This window comes from Podarcis erhardii (assembly GCF_964252035.2).
Source record: "Podarcis erhardii genome assembly, chromosome: 11".
Lineage (NCBI taxonomy): Eukaryota > Metazoa > Chordata > Lepidosauria > Squamata > Lacertidae > Podarcis > Podarcis erhardii.
In genome coordinates this window covers 26,882,985-26,905,101 of record NC_138501.1, presented here as the reverse complement: position 1 = coordinate 26,905,101, position 22,117 = coordinate 26,882,985, and the positions used below count along the sequence as shown (strand labels likewise).

Sequence of the window (22,117 nt, the reverse complement as noted above, 5' to 3'; positions counted from 1 at the left end):
AGCTCTCTCTAGAAGCTGCTGTAGCCCAACCTTTATTGTGTGCCGAAGAAGGATACAAATTCAAGGAGAGAGCTTTGCCTCAGTCCGCAGATAAAAGACAATACAATACATTAGTCTCATGTTCTCACACCAGACCACGCAGTTGATCATGTTATACTACGTGGACCAATCATTGGATGGCATGAGCTGTCCACGCGCTGCTCATGCTTCCAAGCAATGCTTTCTGCTATGAAATCATCCTTGCAATAATAAACTTTTGCCCATGCTCTTATGGACAAATGACCATATTCCCACATATTTTGGGCATTTAAACTGGTTTCATTTTTCACATGCCAACTCTCCACATAAGACAAAGTAGCAAAATTGCTTGCATATAGTATGATATTTCTTTAAAAAATGGATTTTTCTCTGTAAATTGAATTTCAAAATTGCTTCTTTGATTTCCATGTATGTCAGGGGTTCAGGGAGAGAGGCGCAGATGAGGGAGGAGACAGAGAGCGAGGGGGAAGGATTCCAGGGTGACGAGGAAGAGGACGACAATGACCCAAGATTGTCCATGAGTCCGTCCAGTGAATCGGAGGACTCCCAAAAGGGAGCCCCTCTGGTCAAGCCAAGGGGAGCTAGAGGGGGAAGCAGTCAGGAGCAGGGAAACGAAGGGGGAACCCCCAGTGGGAGTTGGAGATCGGGACCGGCTGCTCCGCTGGAACGGAGTGAAGGGGGTGGAGTGACCAGTGTGTCAGAAGGAGCAGAACAGGAAGCAGAGAGGGGAAGGAGATCAGGGCAAGACGTCCTGCCGGAAGGGGAGGAAAGTAGTATCGAGAGCAGTGTAACTGTCGAAGGGAAGGTCAGGAGCAACGTACGCGCGCCAAGTTCAAAATGGGAGGCGCACGGAAGTGAAGAGAGTCCTGGGGAGGAGCCTGGTCCCAAAGCCCGAAGGAGGGGGGAGGAGGCGCCAGAGGATTCAGCCTCTGGGGAGTCCCGAAGGGAGAGAACACAGGGGGGCAGAAAGACCCTGCGGAAAAGGAAAGAGAGGAAGAGGTGGACCAGTACAAGCCTCTTAAACTGGTGTAGAGGCAGGACTGACTCAGAGGGGACTTCAGCGGTCTAAACGTAACAGACGTAGAGTCACGGAGCTCGGATGCGAAGCTAAGAATGTTCTTCAATAAAAGCTTTTGTACATAAGCCGGACTGGACTTTGGTCTCTTGTGAGCTGGGACCACGGGTGACTCTGACAATGTATTTCAGTGTTCCAACACAGAGCCTCATTAATCTTTGGTTTGCTTCCTTACCTAGATAGCTTTATTGTTAGAGATGCACATAGTAGCCAGGTTCAGTACCAGAGAAAGGATGTTATTTGTAAGCAGGTTTTTAAGACAGGCATGTTTCAGATCATGCTCAAGCCTGTGGTTGCTAGGAGACTGTTGCGCAGGAAGGACACTAGGTTATGTCCATATGACACTGTAAGTGGTACATGCTGAGCAGGTTTATAATTAAATGTAATAAACAAATTCATTTGTTTCACAAATGTCATCACTGTTTCAGATGTCGAAAGGAGAAAACTGAACATTTCCCACAAAGTTTGTAGCATTTCTGTTGATGGGTTTTGCTGAATGATTGTTCTGTTGAATCAAATACTAGTATTTTGTATGTTTCCCACCCACTTGAGAAAAATAAAATTAAAGAAGGAGAAAGTATGAGTCACGAATCAGAATGCTGAGTGTAGAGAGCAAATAGATGTTTTAGTTTCTACCTAGAGAGGCTGGTATGTGCACAGAAGTTGGCTGCTGCTTCTATACAGTTCCCTACTGGCACTGGATCTGTTCATCTGACACTGGGTTCTGTATTGGGGGTTCCAGTAATGGATCAGGTACTCCATGTGTGGTACTTAAAGGATGTTAGTGCTGTCTTTCTTTGGACACCAGGTACTTGGTGTTTTGGTGTGTGTGTGTGTGTATGTGTGTAACTTCCACTTATTTTCCCACGTTAGCATCCATATGTGCAAAGTGTGACATATCTGGTCTAACCTTTTCTTGCCTTCATTGTTTTAGGTAACCGTGAAGGAGCCCCAGTCAATTGATGATCCTGCCGCAAATGTGTTTCTTACTGTAAGTCGGAGTGAAGGAGGCAAGGGGGAAGTTCGGCTTATTTGGATACTAGAGGAGGCAGCTAAATGTGATCTCACTCCTCTCAATGGGACTCTTCTCTTTGCTGAGGTAAACCTACTGTTTTCTACCATTTCCCTTTTTTCTTTGATGCTTGTTTATCCTTCTACCAGTCTATCTGAGGGTCATGGAACTGAAGAAAACAATCTTCTATATGAGGTCCTGAACATGCCTAAATACCCCTGAATACTATCAGCCGTACTTATAGAGACAAATTGTTGTGTTGTTTGGCCCCAATGTGGTGCACTATTTGCACCGTTAACTTGACTCAGAAAGTAAGCAGGAAGATTTATTCAAGATCACCTGCGGTGAGATTGGTCTGGCTTTAACTGCTGCTAGAGAAGGGGTGACAACTTCTCTTCCAAATGAGTCATTGCCACATTTTTTCTGAGGGGTCCATTTTCTACATTCGTAATTAAACACCTTCTGATTCACCAAAGAGCCACCTAAGAGGCTAAATCTGTCTTGACAGAATGTTGTTGTTGTTTAATTAATTAGATATGGTAAATTTTGCTTAGAACTGAAGGTACATTCTCTTCTGTTAATATACTAAGTGACAGCTGTAAGTTGAACTATTGTCTGCTCCATTCTAATACAGATGGAATCCCAAAAAACCATAGTTTTGCAAGCAATTCAAGATGGTCTGTTGGAAGGTGATGAAAGTTACACAATTCAACTGGTCTCTACTGATGGCACAGAGATCTCACCAATAAATGGTAAACATAATCAGGGAAAGCCATTTCCACTGAATGTCCAAAGACAATAAGTGCTTGAATTACAGGGAGGCCATGGGGGTCCAGCTGGCCTGCTTTCATGACTTTCCCCTTACCTGCTGTTTGTAAAAGGTTACTGAGTGGCATAATTTGGGTAAATTTGGGTAGAATTAAGGAGTGGATTTGATTAGGTGGCTCTCTGCCCCCAACATTGAGATAAAAGTCTTTTACTGACCAAGTAAATCAATGTTTAAAAACGTAAAGGGACCCCTGACCATTAGGTTTAGTCGTGGCCGCCTCGGGGGTTACGGCGCTCATCTCGCTTTACTGGCCGAGGGAGCCGGCGTACAGCTTCCGGGTCATGTGGCCAGCATGACTATGCCACTTCTGGCAAACCAGAGCAGCTCACAGAAACGCCATTTACCTTCCCACCAGAGTGGTACCTATTTATCTACTTGCACTTTGACGTGATTTTGAACTGCTAGGTTGGCAGGAGCAGGGACTGAGTCTTCCATTGCGGGGATTTGAACCGCCAACCTTCTGATCGGCAAGTCCTAGGCTCTGTGGTTTAACCCACAGCGCCACCCACATCCCCCAAAATTGATCAATGTTTACGCGGCCATTAAAAACATGTGTTTTGGTCAAGCTGTGTTTTGAACTTGAAACTCAAAAATGTTGTCCTGAACATTCACATTAGCTGTTATTCTGATACCTGAGTTCTCAAGGGAGAAATTGTGTTGTGTTTTAACATACTTTGTCCCTGCTGAAATTAAGAGGGGAAGGCTGTGGGTCACTGGTAGAACATCTGCTTTACATGCAGAAGGTACCAGGCTGAAAGCCTGACATCTCCAGGTGGGGCTGAGAGAGACCCCAATCCATAACAGTCAAGTTTTCCCTTTTTTTAAGGGACGTTCCCTTATTCTGAATAGGATTCCTCACAAGAAAAGGGAAAAGTTGACAGCTATGCCCCAATCTAAAAGCCTAGAATGTTGCTGCTAGTCATTGTACACAATACAGAACTAGATGGACCAATGATATGTCTCAGTATAAGGCAACTTTCTCTACTCCTATGAAAATAAGGTTTAATTTGAACTGGTATTCAGAGTAGAAATGTAAAACTGCATTCTGAACACCTGCAATAAATTTCCTTCTGACCTCTCAGCACTCAGTGGAGTTCTTGCCTTGCAAACAAACTTATTAACTGCTGAGCACTAAAGCTCTTGTTTGTCTCAGCCAATTAACATGTAAAATAAATTAAACTGAAAAATAAACTAATGATACTTTATAGAACAAGTGGTGATAACAAGGATTGCCTTACAATTTAATTGCAGAGCCTAATGTTAGTGTTTCGCAGTAGCAAATTTACACCCCCCCCCCAAAGTTTGACTGTGGCAATAGTGAGAACTAAATGAAACTGGGGGTTCTGTTCAGCAAAGTCACTCAGCTGACCAAATGCCTCTGTCAGTGGAACTGAGAGGATAGCTATTTTTTTGTTACTTTCCTTCTTTCATGCAGCCTCCTAAGCCACCCTAATTCTGCTGCAGAAGGTACCTCAAATCTCTGCAGGTTTTTTTCCCCAGGGCATGTGTGTGGCTGCATGGTGTGTGTGGCTTTCCTCCCTTTTCTACACACAGAACAAAAATGCCATTGGATACAACCCAATGTCATGAGGGCCCTGCGAAAAATGTGTCTCTTTTGTATGTGTAAGCCCCTCTGGTTTTCATCCAAAGAGGAAACAGAGTAAAGATTAATCAGTTATGTCTGTGATTTTTGTTTTTTAATTAGGAAACTTTTTTTTGTATTCACAGGTGTGGCAACCATTACTGTACTGGGAGACCTGGGAGCTTCTGGGATTGTTGGGATAGCTTCATCATCCACCCATATCCTGATCGGCGAGCCCATAGGAAAATACAATGGGACAGCTTTTATTAGGTAGGTACATCTCTGAGATCTCTACATTCATTGTAAAACACTGTTGTGATCTATAAATTTGTGTCAACGTGGATTTGCCAAGAAGTAGATCCCACTGCTGTATATATGGAGCTTTCTTTTCTTTTAGGTTTTAAATTTTTGATGAGCAGAATTTTAACAGGGCAAAACAGTTAATCTGCTCATTTCACACAGCAAACAAGGGGAGCCAAAAATAAAACAATAAAAAAACCAAAAAACTTTAATTTGTCAGTATAGCCTATCCAAAAGTATCAAAATTCAAGTCTAAAACATTTTGCACACTGCTAGTAGATGCCTTTGTATCCCGTTTGCTTGCATAAACAATAAAAGAGGGCAAATCTGCCACAAAATAACCTTTACATTTTGCTCCATTAGCCAGATGCAGATTATTTGTTAATTTTTCCAACATATCAACTTGCCAAACTGTCTTATGCCAATTAGCTATTGTGTCACCCTTTAGGTCCTTCCAATGTTGAGCAACAAGAAGAATGAGAAGCTTTATAGCAATTTGCAGCTTTATTGGGTTTTTTAATGCCCTAACCTTGTCAAAATGTCACAACCCTGTCCTCTCATTTGTAGAAATCTCAAGTAACTCTAGTAGTTTCCATTCACATCATTGGAGGACAGGATCTGTGGCTCTCAAAGTTAGGACACGCATACACAATTATATCCAAATCCAAATAAAATTTTTGATTACTTTATGGAATATATTTCCAAAAAGAGCTAAACTATTTGCAGTGTCTGTCATACAGTTTGCTCCTATTGGCGTACCTGTTCCCATACCACAATCCTGAACTGCCGTATGCCTCCTTCCTAGCCAAGTATTTGTTAAAGAAAAATGAACTATGCGAAGGTAAACTGTGCAATAAATGCACGTTTACTTTGGCCCTGAGATTCCCACCATCTGGTGAAAGCTTTAATTAATTTTAATTAACTACGGGCGGAGTCATCACTTATGCTTTCAATTAGACTGGGAAATCTCAGAGTTCTTCCCAATGCTTCTCTAGTTATCATAATATTTTGGTGGGTGACCAGCATGCCGGCATGCCAAGCACACACCACACACGAGATGTCACTTGTTCTGATCCCTTTCCAGAGTACTGCTAGACCAAACCCACTACTTATCTCAACATGCGAGGAGTAACAGTTTTGACCGCCACCACTTCTGCAGCCTAGCTGCAAAAGTTTATGATAACAGGTGTTTCTTATCTGAGGCACCGCTTCTTTGCTTCCAGTTTTGTGCTTATGATTGTTAGAGAATCTGGCGTTCAGAAGCACTCTCAGAATACCCAGGAGTTCACATGCTATGCAGCTGCAGGTCAGATTTTGATACGCCATGCCACAATATGAATAAATGTTAAGACTGAAACAAAGTGCCTATATATATTGTAAACCTCCCTGTGATCTTAAAGGGTGGTATAGAAATTAATAAGCAACAATATATTTTGTGACAATTCACATGAGTTCAGAGATCCAAGAAATGGTTGTTTCAGTACACAGTTTCCCCATTTAAAAAATTGCTGCAGCTTTATTTGAAGACAAGTGAAAGATCTGTTTAGGATTGACTGCAGTGTTTGTAATTGAAGGGAGAGCCAAAACCATGAAATCAAACTTGAAACCTGACCATGCTCCTGTCTTTGCCTGCAGCCTAGTACGTGGGCCAGGGATTTTTGGAGAGGTCACCATCTCCTGGAATATAACACCACCCGATCAGAAGAAATTTGCTGAGGTATCAGGAATGTTGACCATGAAAGACAGGCAGTCTGCTGCCATCGTACTGATACAGGTATGAACTACATATTTTTTTTCTTCCTAGCTGAGCAATCCTATACTCTCATTATATGGAATGGGAGGGGGAAATATGCTGCTGCTATGCGAGGGTAATACCCTCTGTGTCCTCTATAAACTAAGCCAAACAAAGGAGGGGAAAACATAACACTATGACAAATCTCCAAATGGCACAAAAAAGCAGCTATGACTGCATTAGTCATGTAAACCTCCAGTGTCCACCAACAGGAACTGTGCCAATGATGTCCACATGGCACTTGCAACCACAGAAGGAACTAATGAACTATGGCAATTGGGAAAAGACCCTAGAACCCTTGCCTGCATCACAGCACACGTAGTGACCCCATTGTGCTCCTTCACCCCATGAGTTCCAGTGCCACAGACAGCAGTAACCCCACTATTGGGAGTCCCTGGTTTGAATCCCTTTGTGCTGCTCACGTGCAACTTTGGATCACAACATGCACAGAGGACTAACAACAATGACACCCACAACAAAAAAAAATGTACCTATTGGGACTCTGGGAAGAGAAGTGACAGCAATGTGCTCAAGTCCTTACATGCGCTGCTTTGTGCAAAGTGCTCACTTTTTACGAAGTGCTCTTCTCCACAGTTCCTCTCAATAGAGTTTGCCCTTCTGAGCTCTAAGTAGGCAAGACTGGAGGCCAGATAAGGATAGCTCCATACTGTGTGCCCTATCATCTAGGTTATGGTATTAATTTGTGGGGTTTATATACTGTAGTGGGTGCACTGTGATTGGGTGCTGACTTGCATCACATCCTATACTATGCTATTCCAATGTGTATATGATGGTTTTTTTGCAGGCAGATATTATCTTAGAGTTATTTCTCCCCTCATCCAATCCAATGGGATGAAATTCCTTTAGTCAGGTCTTTGTGACTGGTCAGCAGGAGTATAGGATACAGCACAAGTGGAATGCTCCTCTGTGCTTCCCCAGTTCCACCCACAACTCCAACCCATTTTAACTATTCTGCAGGTGCCTCTTTGGCACTGTGGCTGCACTGGCAGGCTCTTTTATCAGTGTATTCCAGATGTTGTTCCAGCATAGCTACCTTGACCATGGCCTATCTGATGTTGTGCCACTGTCACAAGGCTTCTGCCGTATTTGATAGCCCCTTCACTTGTATACGTCGAGTATAGGCTTGTGACCGCAGTGTTCCATGTTGGTTAGATTTTGCATCTTGATTCCCATGTAAATGGGCTTTCCATCAAGGTGAACATTGCAAAATTCTTCCTGGTTTGTCTGCTTGCATTTCTTTAGGCTCTAGATGACGATGTTCCGGAGGAAAAGCATCACTATCAGTTTCACCTAAGTGGTATCAGTGATGGAGGAATCATAAATGAGTTTGCCCGCACAGCAAACATTACCATGGCTGCAAGTGACTTCCCCTATGGGAAGTTTGCATTCTCCCAGGAACTGCTGCAGATGTCTGAAGAAGAAAAATGGGCAAGTGGGGAGTTCACTTATTGTATTATTTAACAAAACTTATATACCACTTGGTTTGTAACGAAACCTCTAAACAGCTTGCAAGAAGTAGTAAAATTATTAAAACAGTTGAAAACAAAAGTAAAAATATTTTAGAAACAGTTAAAATCAGCAAAAAACTAAAACAAGATTCAAGCATGTCTGGGTAAGCTTGCTTAAACAAAAATGTTTTAACACAACACAGAGTACTAACCACTATACGATCATGGTCATAGTGTGCCTCCACCCTAAAATAATGGTTTCTTACAAGTGTGTAATGAGTATTGTGCGGCACCTGCAACAGTTATAACATACAGCTGTAATCAACGTTACAATGCAACATGATGTAGTGTCATTGGAGCCTTAAGGAATGCTTGTCCTCAACAGGCTAATATCACAGTTGTCCGTTCACATGGATATTATGGGCAAATTCGCCTCTGGTATCAGGCGATGAATGGAACTGCAGTTGAAGGCATGGATTTTACTCTCATGTTCAGAGAGGTTACTTTTGAACCGAAGGAGACTATGAAAACTATTTATGCAGAAATCCATGATGATGACCTCCCTGAAGGTCCTGAGGAGTTTTCAATAGAAATGACAAAAGTTGAACTACTGGGAAGGTAAAAATAAATTTCATTGCATGGGAGAAGATTAACCATGGTGGCAGAATTTGCTATATGTGGTACATATATGTATAAAATTTAGTAACCCTGGATATCTTACTTGATGTTATGTTTTGGATTCAACTGTAGATTGCAAGATAGAGATTAATGACTGGACATTGTTGTTGTTGTTGTTGTTGTTGTTCTTCTTCTTCTTCTTCTTCTTCTACTACTACTACTACTACTACTACTACAATTTGCAGTTGCCCAACTAATCTATATTGCAAACCAGGACCAAATCCAGGCTCATTCTCTTGGCATGAAACTATGGTTAGCAGTGCAGCTATGTCTGAACTAAACCAGTTTGCCACAGGACAAAAACTGGGACACCCAGGAATCTGAGCTTATTGCCTAATTTATTTATATTTCCCTTCACATACTTTTGCAAGTGGATTTGATTTTACGATAAAAGAAAATGGACTGCAAGTTGACCAACCCCCTGAGATAGGAAATGCCTCAGTAATAAAAATCATTATATCGAAAAGTGACAATGCAGAGGGCATAATTGAATTTGATCCACTCTATACAAGTCTGCAAGGTAGGTTAAGGATATAGCATCATACTGCATTTTGAAGAGCAAATGAATGACTTTATCATTGTTAATGATGGGCTCTGAGTTTGGTGGGGAAATAGATGGTTGAACACTCTTGCTGGGCCTCTGCAGGTCTTTTCAGAATCCCATGCACATGATATGCATGTCAGGAAGAAGCAGAATATTAATGTAATAAAAATATAATAAAACAGTACTATCCATTCAAAATCTTGTACCTGTTTTAGGTTTTGATTTCCTTATTTATTTTCTTTGGTGGCATCAATAGCTACAGAAGAATGCAAAAGTGCACTTAAACATCTCCTCCAAACAGAGTTTAAAGTTGTTTTTTAGTGCCAGGAAACAAAAACATAACTGTTGTGACAGGTACTCTTACAGATGTCCAGTTGATACTATCATCCCTAAAGCAGAATTTTTTGCTGCTGTTCCTCACAAGATGCCCTTGGCTCTTGGGGATGGTGGGAGTTCAGCCCTGTCCAGCAGCTGAGAACAGCAGTAAGTAGGGATAACCGCGCCTCACTGTGTGCTGCACTGGAAAATGCAAGGCTTTTCCATGAATCTCTATGGGTTAAATAGCTTGTGAGAAATGTAAAATTAAATGTAACAACAGGGACCTTCTGAATGATTCTCTCCCTCTGTGGTTCAAACAAGTAGAAATAATCAGCTTTCAAGGATATGCAACAAATGTCTTTGTGAAAAAATCACTTTGCAATTCCAATTTTTGTCCTACCAATGGTGGCATTGGGGGGCAATTTCCTAATATTGCCTGAGTACACCCCCCCAACTCAAGTAAAAAAATAAATAATATGGCAATATACAAGCATGCAATTTAGAAAATGTCACTCATTCACTTTGAATTCATTTTTTGTAGTGGAAGAAGATGTTGGATTGATAATGATTCCAGTAGTACGAAGACGTGGGAATTACGGCTTTGTGACCGCAGATTTCATATCTAGAAGTATTTCAGCTCTTCCTGATGGTGTTGACTACAGTGTCATAAATAATTCTGTCATTTTTCATCATGGCCAAAACCAGAGTTTCATCAGTGTCTTAATCATAGATGACGATGAAAGGTAATGATGTTGAAGACTTCTTTGCATATGATAGGGAAATGGATAAGGAGGTCTAAAAATATATGAGAATATCTTTTGAATCATAGAATTGTAGAGTTAGAAGGGACTCCAAGAGTCATCTGATCCAACCCTTGCAATTCAGGAATTTCAAATAAAGCATCAAATACAGACGGCCATCCAACCTCTGCTTAAAAACTTCCTTTTAAAAGTTGCTGATAAACTTTTTTTTTTTTTTGCTGTAAACAAAATTTTCAGCTGTGAAGCAAACATTGATCAAGAGAAAAATAGAGAACAACCATTATTATCTCAGTCTCTTTTCTGGTTTCCTGTAAATTTCTCTTATGAAGAAATTAAAAATAGAGTTTCTACGTGTCTGTTAAATAAGCTGCAATTACATATATAAATGCAGATCATGCACTGGCAGCTATTTTCCCTTTCTTATGTCTACAGTGTAAACCACCCATAATTAATATTGAATATATGCAAATGTTCTGGTGAATTGCTGGGCATTCAGATTTTAATGATGCCTATATGGAGAGGTCATGTTTGGTAGCAAAATGTGATCTTTTCTATTGTTTCTGGAATAGAGAATATGCTGAGCAGTTTGAAATCCAGCTAATAAGTGCTAGTGGGGGAGCAGTCCTTGGGCTCCACCTAGTGACCCAGATAACTATTGCTAAGAGCGACTCTCCACATGGGACTGTCCGGTTCCTCAACCAAAGCCGAATAATTATCCCCAATCCTGATATGTCATTGACGCTGTCCTTGGTCCTGGAAAGAACTGGAGGCTTGGTAGGAGAATCTCAGGTATGCCTCCCCGCCTTAAATTAGATGTTGGTGAATTCCTTTTGTAAGGATGCATTCTATTATGAAATGAATGAGATTAAATTTTACACTTCCTCATTTTTCTATAAGATTGTGTTGTATAAGATTGTAAACCAGATTATACAGGATTTGTTTCTGGTCTATGCATCTACTAAATGTGATAAGATTATTTTAACCTGCATTTAGAGTAGGTGGTAATTTGGCTATCCATTCCCCACCCCTCTTACTGTGGTTGTTTTTTTTCTGGTTTGTGTGCTTTCCAGTTTTGCAGATTGGTGTATTGCTTGCTATCTTTTACATTTTTAAAAACAACTGATACATCATTAACTGCTTGAGGGTTTCCATGGACAGAAAGGTGGGATATAAACAAACACATGAGTAAAATGGGACTCACTGCTATGGGCTAAGGGTTGTTAGATCAGTTAAGCCACCTGAGGTTAGCAGGACTGTGCTTCTCTTGCCAATACTCACATGGGAAATAGAGCAACTCTCCAGCCATCCTCCAGTTAATGTCTTTCGTAAAAGGTACTAGCTACCATAATTGTTCTATTGCAACTTGCTTATAATACTAACAAATGCTACCTTTGGAATTTATATATTTCACAGATTAACTGGGATATTTTGGGACCTAATTCAGAGGCAATTTTACCTGCTCTGAACAGTGACATTGGTGACCCAGTGAACGGATCCTTTTATTTTGAAGAAGGAGAAGGTGGTCTGAGAAGCATCACCTTGGAAATTTATCCTCATGAAGAAGTTGAAGTTCAGGAGACCTACATTGTTCGACTGAGCATTGCAAAGGGTGAAACAGAACTGGATCCAAAGGCTGCCAGCATTACACTAATAGTAAATCTTTTTATATATATATAAAAAATTGGGACTGTTTCTGTAGTAAAGCAGGTTGGGTTGCTCAGTGTTTTTCCTGCCCAGGAATTGTTGGAAGCTTTGCGACATGAGGAAGGCTCAGCCATTCCTCCTCTCTGCATTTAAAGAATGTGTGAGAAAGTTGCGGGGATACCTGACTAGCCCCACTCCCACTACTAGCACACATAAGAGCCATGTCCACTTGTGCTTTGACCAATATCTTAAACTATACTATGCACATACTGATGAATAAAGCTCCTCCTTAGGAAGGTGAATCTTGGCTGAAATAAGAGTTCCTCTTGTGTTGAGGCGTTCTGGGAACATGCATGCATAAAGCCCCTTCTCATGCTTGCTGCATTGGCAGTGACATGGTGTGGCCAATGTGCATATTGACCATGGGAGTGGGGCTAACCTCATGGCCCCACAGCCTCCCCACCAACACCTCTTTTCAACACATGGAGGCATTTGCAGTTGAGTGAAAATAAGTGGGCATCTTGCCCTACTAAGCTGTTGAGAAGCAGGCACTGATACAGTCAGCTGTCCAGTTCCTAGCCATTGTTCTTCTTAGCTAACATTTCTTCTACCTTTTCTCCTTCCTGAACACGAGTGGATCAATAATTTTCTCCATTTCAGATATATTAAACTTTTCTTCCCCCATAGAACCGAGTCATTCTAACCTTCCCAACATTTAATTTGCTCTTTCTAAACATTTATGTTTATCAGCATCCAAAATTATTATTGACCATCGTTGTGTGTGAAGTCAATACACTTGATTTCATTTGCAGAATATGCACACAAAATCCTATTATCACAGTTCAGGTCCTTTAGTAATTCACAGGCTGCTCTCATTGTAACCTTAACAAAACAATTAGCTGCCATGCTTAGGTTTGTTTATTTGTTCAAAAACAAGCTCAAAGTCACAGCATACAAGATTAGTTGCATTGTTGTTTGGATCTTATGCCATTTTTTAAAAGGGGGGAAGTAAACATGGAATTAATATCGCATGAATTGTTGCTTAAACTGTTTAATTTTTATTTGTCCCACAAGCAAGGAAAGTCAATTATATGCTGTTGTAAACATTTTTAGATTCTGAAGTTTGGTGATCCCAATGGAATTGTGCAGTTTGCCCCTGAATCATTATCCCCAAAGTACCACGAGGAGCCATCAGCATCCGAAGGGCCACTACGTATCGTGCTTTTCATAATGCGAATTCAAGGCACCATGGGGAACATTACGGTAGTTTCAACCTTTGGTACTTATTTGGTAGTTTCGACTTTTGCTACAAATTGCAACAGTGTAATCTGAAGTCTTTAGCAGCACATTCAATCTCACCCTTGACTATGAAGGTGAAATTAGATCTTATGGAGACATCGTGCAATGTATGGTAGATTCGTAAAGTTCTTAGCTAAAGTTTCTGAATGTTTTAGGTTTTCAAATTTACAGTATGATCACATCTTACACAAGGGTTCCATGTATCTGCAAAAATACATATACTCAAACTCTTGGAACTGTCGCCGCATGAGCATCCTGGTCCTTCTGGAGACAGTGCGTGGAGAGGGCCTTGCTTCCCAAGCAAAGCAGAGAGCTTAGAAGCTCATTTGGCACTGGGTTTCCCCAGCGCTTTTAAGCTCACTGCCTTGCTTGGGGAATAAAGCTGCCTCCACATGCCAGTTCTGGAGCCCCTAAGATGCTCTTGCAAGATCTCGCAGGGCTGTCTGAGTTCCCTCAAGATCTCACAGGAGCATCCCAGATTTGGCACGATGACTGGACCTTACTTCCCAAGGAAGGCAGAGACCTTAAAAACTCTTTTTTGCAGCAGGAAAACCCTTTTTAATATCTCCCCCTTGCTTGCATTTAACTTATGTGGCCTTCAGCCACATGTGGTTGAAATTGTGCAAGTTGAATGTGCATAATAGGCAATCGTACTGTATTTCTTTGTTGGAATGATTTGGAAGACTATGTGAAGCATAAACAATAAATCAGTTTAAATGTTTCTTAGAGGAATGTGCTTACTACTTTTAGAGGGACATATTTAGGGGGACTGTTATTATGATTATTGTGCATTATGGTTTATTATTATGCTGTGTAAATTATGTTTTTAGTGTTGTACACTGCTCTGGGATCGTTGATTAAAGGGTATATACAAATCAAATAAATAATAATAATAATAATAATAATAATAATAATAATAATAATAATTTCATATTAAAACTATTTGTCTAATATGTAAAAAGATATGAAGGTCTCACCACTTTTTGAACTTACTGATCAAAGATTTTTATTTCAGGTTCACTGGGAGCTAAGTAGTGATTCAGATACTACAGATGATTTCCTTTTCACCAGTGGTTCTGCTGTAATTCCTGATGAGCAAAGGACATCTGAGATTGTTATATTCTTATTGCCTGATGACGTCCCTGAAATAGATGAGCATTATGTGGTACAGCTTACTTCAGTGGAAGGAGGAGCTGATGTGGATCAGGAGAAAAGCACTTCTGGATTCACTGTTTTGGCAAATGATGATCCCCATGGAGTATTTGCCTTGTATTCTGAAAAGCAGTCAGTGCTGGTGAAGAACGATCTGAGCCGGCACATCCAGATTAACGTAACTCGTCATGCGGGGACTTTTGGAGATGTGATTGTGGAGTATCATGTTTCATCTCCTAGTGAAGAAAGCTTAGTCACGCCAGCCAATGCAGTGGGACATCTGCTAGTTAAAGCAGGTTCCAGTTTTGGAGTGAAGACTGTGCCAATACATACCCAGGTCTGTAATTTCTCTTTACCTTGTGAGGTCCTTGAAACTGAGTTGAGTAAGCAGCATAGCAATACTTTGTGACCATTGTCCATTATAAGTTTGGCTGCAACCCAAAGCTTTCTAGAAAAATAAGAGTCCCATTTTCAGAGTGGGGAGGCACCCCAGAGGTCATCTAGTCCAAATCCCTGCCTGGGCAGGAAATCTGCTGTTGTAGCATCCCTGCTCAGTAGCCGTTTGGCCTCTGCTTTAAAAAAAATAAAAAATAATAATAAAAAAAACCCACACCCTCTAACTAAGGAATCCACCATCTTTTGATGCTGTCTGTTCCATTACTGAATAGTAAAGGATGGTAAAAACTAGTAATAAATTTTACCATCACAAAGTTCTTCCTGATGTTAAGTCTTAAACCACTTTAATATGCACTTGTTGGTTTGGTTCCTGCCTGCTGGAGCAACAAATTTGTTCCACTATTGATGTGTCAGCCCTTCGAAAATCTGAAAATGGCTATTACATCACTTCTTAATAATGCCTTCTCCTTGCTAAACGCACACAACTCCTTCAATCTTTCCTCCTCTGGGACACATTCCAGTCTGTAAATATCTTTTAAGAGATTGTGGCTGGGACCTTTCAAAGGAAGGGAGGTTTGACATGTGCAGTAGGGAGTGATTGCCTGTGCATTTCCTCTTATCATATGAAAACATTGTCTCCCAAGAAAGCCCTTTCAGTAGTAGTCCCTGAATTGTAGTCTTTGAAATACGCTTTTTCTATACGCAGTACTGATGGACAAAGAAAATTTGCAATTTAAAATCTTTTTTTAGTGACAGCCTGTTTCCCATGGTATAGACTTTCATGTTTCAGAATCTTGCTTGGGTACAGTCTCTGTCCATGAGGAAACATCTGCCTTGGGGCCTGATTATGCTTTCAGCTTTTTCGTGAACTATACTGGGTGAGGGTTTGCATGGCTGAACAACCCTCCTTGCACACTGTAAATGATTAATTATAATTGTATTCTGCTTATAGGCAATAAAGAATAAATACTGAGGATGAACTTAAACAGTTGTGGCTTGAATATGCCACCATCTGCCATTATTCATAATTTAACATTATATTCTATTATTCTTTTGGGAAAGATTTTGGAAAACAACATGTTTAAAACAGTTCTCAATATGAGGATTTCTTGTTTGAATGTCTCACACGTAGTTCTTATTTCCTAGTTGATGACAAAACAGATAAGTGATTATCTCCTTTCAGGTGTTTCTCTTCCTGGGCTTGAATTTTACTCTGAAACTGAACAGCGTAACCCTGTTTAATATTAGTGCCAATATTGTGCCTGAAATATTAAATACAATGATGTCAGTCTCTGTCCCAATTCCCAAAGAAGCTGCCAATTCTCAGGTTAGTACAGCCATGTAACATCTGTACCACCAGAGGGCAGATCAAAATTAATGCAAACACAATGTTGTTAGAATTAACTGCCTGCCATATGTTGAAGCATTTGAACAAATTATTTGTAAATGTATCAGTGTAAAAACTGGTGAGGTTTTTGGTTTCAGTATGCGCTTGTATTTACTTGCCGCGCATTTAGGAAGCGGCATGTGCAAAGAGCAGTGTGTAGATTTTTATGGATCAAATACTAATACATTTGGTTATGAAAAACATGAATAGTTTTTGTTATATGGTTCCAAATTCTATCAACTGCTTCAGGAGATTTTCATTTAGATATCATTAGACTTCAGAGGAGAGGAGAAGTGACCCACTGTATCTTGCTGCCATGTGTATGTGCAAAAAAATACCTTGTGCTGATAGTGTGAGAATTAGATGCGTTCCAGAGTCAGATGTAAAAATTCTAGGGTTGTTAAAGGAGTGTATGATGCTGCCAGTAAAAGCAGTACTTCATATAGGAATATTTGATCCACTAAAGTATTAATTTACTTTAAGCACCATGTGGCTGCTGCTAAAGAATAACATGTATGTGCATGTAAAATCATCCATTTCTCACAATAACAACATCTTTCTCCATTTGGGTAGGTTGCCTTTGAGTCTGTTATTTTACGACTTACAAATATTACAGCAGGGACAACCCAAGCAATGATAACTCGGGAAGGAGTGTATGGCTCCATCACAGTAATGTGGAGTTCTGGATATCCACCTGGCTTGATTCCAGAGTTCCTTCAACCAGGCAATATTACACCAGCTTCTGGTGAGTGCTTCCATTTTGCCCCTTACAAGAAGAACCTGAGATCTTCTACATGCAAATCATATGCTCTACTGTTGGCACCATCTTTTGCTTCATAGAATCTTTAAACCACAAGGCTTAGGCTATTGATGATTTTGCCCCTTCCAGGCCAGAAGTATGTTCATCACATCACGACCCTGACTGTTGCAGTTTTATTGCACTGTAAGAAGAAAGTTCTTGACAACACTGGGTTAAAGATGGCATTTTCCTGTTCTATTCCTGGCCCAGACATCTGGGGGGAAACATATAACTTTTATTATCTTTAATCGTATAGAACTGTAAAGACTGCTCATTTTCTGCCTGCAGTATCTGATGAGAGGATAAAATTCTTAAGAGAGAATGCTGTGTCTTGCCAGGGATATTTAAAATTCAAGTTTTGTGTTATGCTTTTATTCATTAAGGTTTTATTCATATTTGCATATGTTCATTTTATTTTAATATTTGTTAAAAGAAGAGCAACCACATCTTTGTAAAGAGGCATACCACCATCTACCAGCAAAATACAGCTTTGCAAGTTACCTTACACCCAAATAAGCACAACATAAATTAACTTCTATTGATATTACCAAACCTTTGTTTTGTGATTGACTGATGAATAGAGACAAATCTGAAACTACGATCTAATGTGTAACTGTTGTTTCTGTTTAAAAATTCAATTGTTCTTTTAGCAACTTCCTTCCTTTCTCTTTCCAGGCATTGTTATTGTTCCTCATGGTGAACCAAACAGGACAATTTCTTTCCATGTTATACCAAATCCAAGCATCCCTGAAGCATTTGCTATACATTTATCAGCTGTGCATAGCAATGTATCTGGTGGAGCTCATCTGAGGTAAGAAATGCTATTGGTCAGTTGCTATTCAGGAGCTGGACATTGGCAGTAAAAACTTTGGTCTCATTTCATTATTCAATTACTCTTATATCCCCCACTCATCCAAGGAATCTTGAGCTGCTCACATAGTAGTCTTCCCTTTGGTAAGCATACAGAGCCAAACCTTCTAGCTTTGCAAAAACCATTATAACTTGCCTTCCGACCATTCATTACACAGAGATGTATACATGTGCATTTCTCTATCCGTGTCCGGGATGGGGGAGGAAGAGAAATACATATGAGGAAAAAAACACAGAGAGAAAATCTCTTTATGAACTAATGTTTCCAGTACATTTAAGATGAAACCAATATACACACTCTTTTTTCTTTTTCTTTTTGAAAAATAACATCCAAGTTCTTAGTTGGTTACAGCTGTTAAAAAATGGTGATGCTCTTACCTAAGGCTGGAGAAAGATTTTTTTCAGAGAACCAGAAGTGGTAAGATGAGCTGTTTTTGCTTGTGGTTGTACTTCCTTGTCTAGGTCTTCGCAAATACAATTTTCACTTTGTTTTTGTTCCAGACCAGGCTTCACCGTTGCTGAAATTGAACCAATGGGAATCTTCCAGTTTGCACCTAACTCAACGAATATTTTAGTAAGGGAAGAAGCACAAATGGTCAAATTGTATGTACAAAGACTTTTTGGCTACCAAAGCAACCTCACAAAACTGTTCTATCAGACCATTGCAGGAAGTGCCAAACCACTAGAAGACTTTGAACCTGTTCATAATGGAGAGCTTGTTTTTGGACTCCTTCAGACTGAGGTTGTGTTTGAAATCTTGATAACTGATGACAGCATTTCGGAAGGAGATGAAATATTTTTTGTGAACTTAACATCTGTGGAAGTTATAGCTACACACCCATTTGACCCAACATGGAATCCACGTTTGAACCTAGAGTTTAGTGTTGCATCAGTTACCTTACTGGCAAGTGATATCGTTATCCATAATGGAATTTTAAGTCTTGGACCAGCTATTATTTACACTGAAGAAGACACCGACAGCAGCACACCCAATGCAGTTCTGATTCATATTAGGAGGACTCTGGGTTTTGTGGGAAATGTTTCTGTCACTGTTAAAACATTTGGTGGAATAAGTGCTCAGAGTGGGACAGATACATTCCCTTTTGAGGTTGTCTCTGGGATTTCTAATCTAACCTGGGCAACTGAAGGAGTCGATTTTGAGGAGCTGACTCTGTCTGTTACATTGCTGGAAGGGGAACGAGAAAGTCAGGTGTCTGTCAGCATTCTTGATGATGATGAGCCTGAAGGACAGGAAATGCTTTATGTTGTGCTCTCTGACCCTCAAGGTGGAGCTCAGATTACAGAAGCTGTGGATGAACATGGTTTTCAAGGTTTTGCCACAATTATTATCAAAGGTAGGAGCTTTTTAGTGGAATCAATCAATAAATTAAACACTGTTCAGGTGAAAACAAAATAAAAAAATTCCTTCCAGTAGCACCTTAAAGACCAACTGAGTTAGTTCTAGGTATGAGCTTTCGTGTGCATGCACACTTCTTCAGATACCTGAAGAAGTGTGCATGCACACGAAAGCTCATACCTAGAACTAACTCAGTTGGTCTTTAAGGTGCTACTGGAAGGAATTTTTTTATTTTGTTTTGACCATGGCAGACCAACACGGCTACCTATCTGTAACTGTTCAGGTGGTTATTACCTTATGCTTATCTAGATTTTAAGAAGTTTTGCTGAATGTTGTATTTTTGTTGGTTTTATGCAAAGTGCTTAGAGGAAAACTGTAGTATTAAAAAAAAAAAAAATAGGGACATGCTGATGAGATATACAATAGGGATGGGCAGCCCTTCTGGGCTTGGACCAAAATTACAAGGCAAATCAGGGCCATTGTACTAATTTCAAATTTCAAAGGTGATATCAACAAAACAGCCTGTGTTAGATCAGGACTCTCAAAACCTTGTGTTGCTCTAGCACTCAGTTTTGCTGCACTCTCTATTTTTCACTACACTATATCTCTGTGTTTTTCTATATTTTAATGCCACCCTAGGTCCATGAACCTTGCAATAAGTCAAACTGCCCAAAATGCCTGTAAAACATGGAAGAACTGTGGATGATTTTCTTTTTTGATGTCCAAAGTTTCAATTAACTTTTTTTTTTAAAAAAAATTGCACTTTGATGATAGTATTGTGTACAGCCAAATGGCAAATACCTTTTCACAAGCATAGTCAGTGGAATCACAATATTAAAAATATCTGATTCTAATGTAGCTTAAAGGTGTGTGACTATGTGTACACACAAAATTAGCTGCCCAGAGTGGATAGGGCAACCCAGTGAGATGGGCAGGGTATAAGTAATAATAATAATAATAATAATAATAATAATAATAATAATAATTCCTTTGGCGGGATTTCCTTTAAAACAGGAATATTTCAGTTTCTCAATTCATGTTATAATACCTTCTCATTCAGATTCACAGAGATATTTCAGGTTCTGCATGAATTCTTGAATAATGGAACATTGGTTGGCAAGTATGTGCTTCTCAATAATTCTGGATGACCCATTTCTCACCCAGGAAATGATCTTCAGAATGGAATTCTGGGATTCAGCGAAGAGGCGCAAAGTGGCCTCGTGCTTGATGAAGATTCCGAAAAGAGGGAGGTGCAACTCATTGTTACCCGGCAACCAAACAGGTGCAGGCCACGGCTGGTAAAAAGGGCTGTCTCCACATTCTGTAATGTGTGTTGTTTTGAAATCAAGGAAACTGCCCTGAGCAGAAGAGGTTCTCATGGAACTTTTATCATAAATCTTTGGCTTTCAGATGCTCTAATAGTTTACTGCAATTTGGCAAACTTGCCTCATAAATTTAGAATATGATTTAAGTCAGTCAGTCGGTCTACCAGAACTGAACAGAAATGAGAGAATTAAACACTCTGCCAACCTAACTCATATACATAATAGCTGAGATGTGAAATTAATTTCCTTGCTTTTTGCACACACTTGCGATTTATGGCTTACTTCACTAAGTAAGGTGCAATGGTCAGCTGATTAGGGTTGGAGGTTGTGGGTTCTGGCCTTGCTGCCATCCATTTTTAAGTGGGAATCAAATCAATTGTGCCGGTGGTATTATTGCTATCATTCATTCATTCATTCATTCATTCCCCACTCTTGACCCTAAAGTCCCAGGATAAGTTACAGCATCCAGCTCAAAAGCAGCTAGATTTTGTGCTATACCCCATCCTGGGACCTTAAGGAAGAAGGGCAGGCAACATATACAAATTAAATCCAGTTGGCTCCTGTAAAATGTATCAGAGCAGCTTTAGGAAGTAATGCCATGAAGAGAATGTCTTTCACTTTCTTTGAAACATTTTGCTGTGCAGTGTTACATTTGGAATGCAGGAGAAAATGTGGGTGGGTTGACTTTGGTTTTCCGAACGTCTGCCTCTGTTGTTGCCTCTGTTGTTTATTCTGGTTTGCTTTGTTGATAGGGCTTTCGAAGATGTGAAAATCTCCTGGCGTGTGACCTTTAACAGAACATCTGTTGTCCTGCAGAAGGATGGCACGAATCTGGCAAATGAACTGCTGGCTGTCGTAGGAGTCGCCACTTGCAAGGCTGGTCAAACAAAATGCACAATTGTTATTGAGATAAAGCCTGATAATGTGAGTACTGGTTATTTCAGATTGGCTGCTTAGAAAGACGGCATGTTTATCTCCCCTCACTACCCCACTCAGGGCATAAAAAGAAATAGGGTGTAGCAAGGGGAGGTGCAGGGGAGGAGCATCAGACTATCACTGAGCTACTGGCCCTGAAACACCATCAGCTCACACTTAGGAAAGGGTCCTATATACTGGGTCTTCTTTGTCATGTTTTCTGTGCAGTGACATCCACGAAATTCCACACATGTACACAAATAACTTTGGAAAATTCTAGAGCTTTAGCCATTGGACTGTTGCTTGCCCCAAAGGGAAGCTCTTGGCTAGCTAGCATGTATACCCTATAGAATGAGATGAATACCTTTCCAGTCAGTTTTGTTCCACCATTCTTATAGCAGCTTCCAGGATTGCTATCTAATCTTGTAAAGTTACCTCACTTTTTGAAATTGGTGCCCATACTGTGGCCAAACAGAAATGTTTATGGGAAATCTGCAAGCAGGATTCAAGCACAGAAACACCCTCACCCCTTGTGGTCCCCAGCAACTGGTATTCAGAAACATTATTGCCTCCA

At 40.2% G+C, this 22,117-nt stretch overlaps 1 protein-coding gene across 5 annotated transcripts in view; it reads left to right on the top strand.

Moving 5' to 3' along the window:
- The window catches only part of ADGRV1 (adhesion G protein-coupled receptor V1), a 251,864-nt gene that overhangs the window by 107,359 nt on the left and 122,388 nt on the right, over positions 1-22,117 (top strand). For 4 of the 5 annotated variants that reach the window (XM_081880292.1, XM_081880290.1, XM_081880291.1 and 1 more), the window contains 18 exons: positions 2,049-2,213; positions 2,761-2,878; positions 4,684-4,807; positions 6,473-6,611; positions 7,893-8,078; positions 8,484-8,716; positions 9,148-9,296; positions 10,180-10,381; positions 10,969-11,188; positions 11,813-12,052; positions 13,157-13,306; positions 14,358-14,831; positions 16,074-16,217; positions 16,851-17,022; positions 17,752-17,887; positions 18,448-19,301; positions 20,468-20,585; positions 21,381-21,552. In XM_081880292.1, the coding sequence (XP_081736418.1) occupies positions 2,049-2,213; positions 2,761-2,878; positions 4,684-4,807; positions 6,473-6,611; positions 7,893-8,078; positions 8,484-8,716; positions 9,148-9,296; positions 10,180-10,381; positions 10,969-11,188; positions 11,813-12,052; positions 13,157-13,306; positions 14,358-14,831; positions 16,074-16,217; positions 16,851-17,022; positions 17,752-17,887; positions 18,448-19,301; positions 20,468-20,585; positions 21,381-21,552 (3,996 nt within the window). Of the gene's footprint in view, positions 1-2,048; positions 2,214-2,760; positions 2,879-4,683; positions 4,808-6,472; positions 6,612-7,892; positions 8,079-8,483; positions 8,717-9,147; positions 9,297-10,179; positions 10,382-10,968; positions 11,189-11,812; positions 12,053-13,156; positions 13,307-14,357; positions 14,832-16,073; positions 16,218-16,850; positions 17,023-17,751; positions 17,888-18,447; positions 19,302-20,467; positions 20,586-21,380; positions 21,553-22,117 lie in introns of those variants that run through there. The other variant, XM_081880294.1, reaches the window with a different exon arrangement.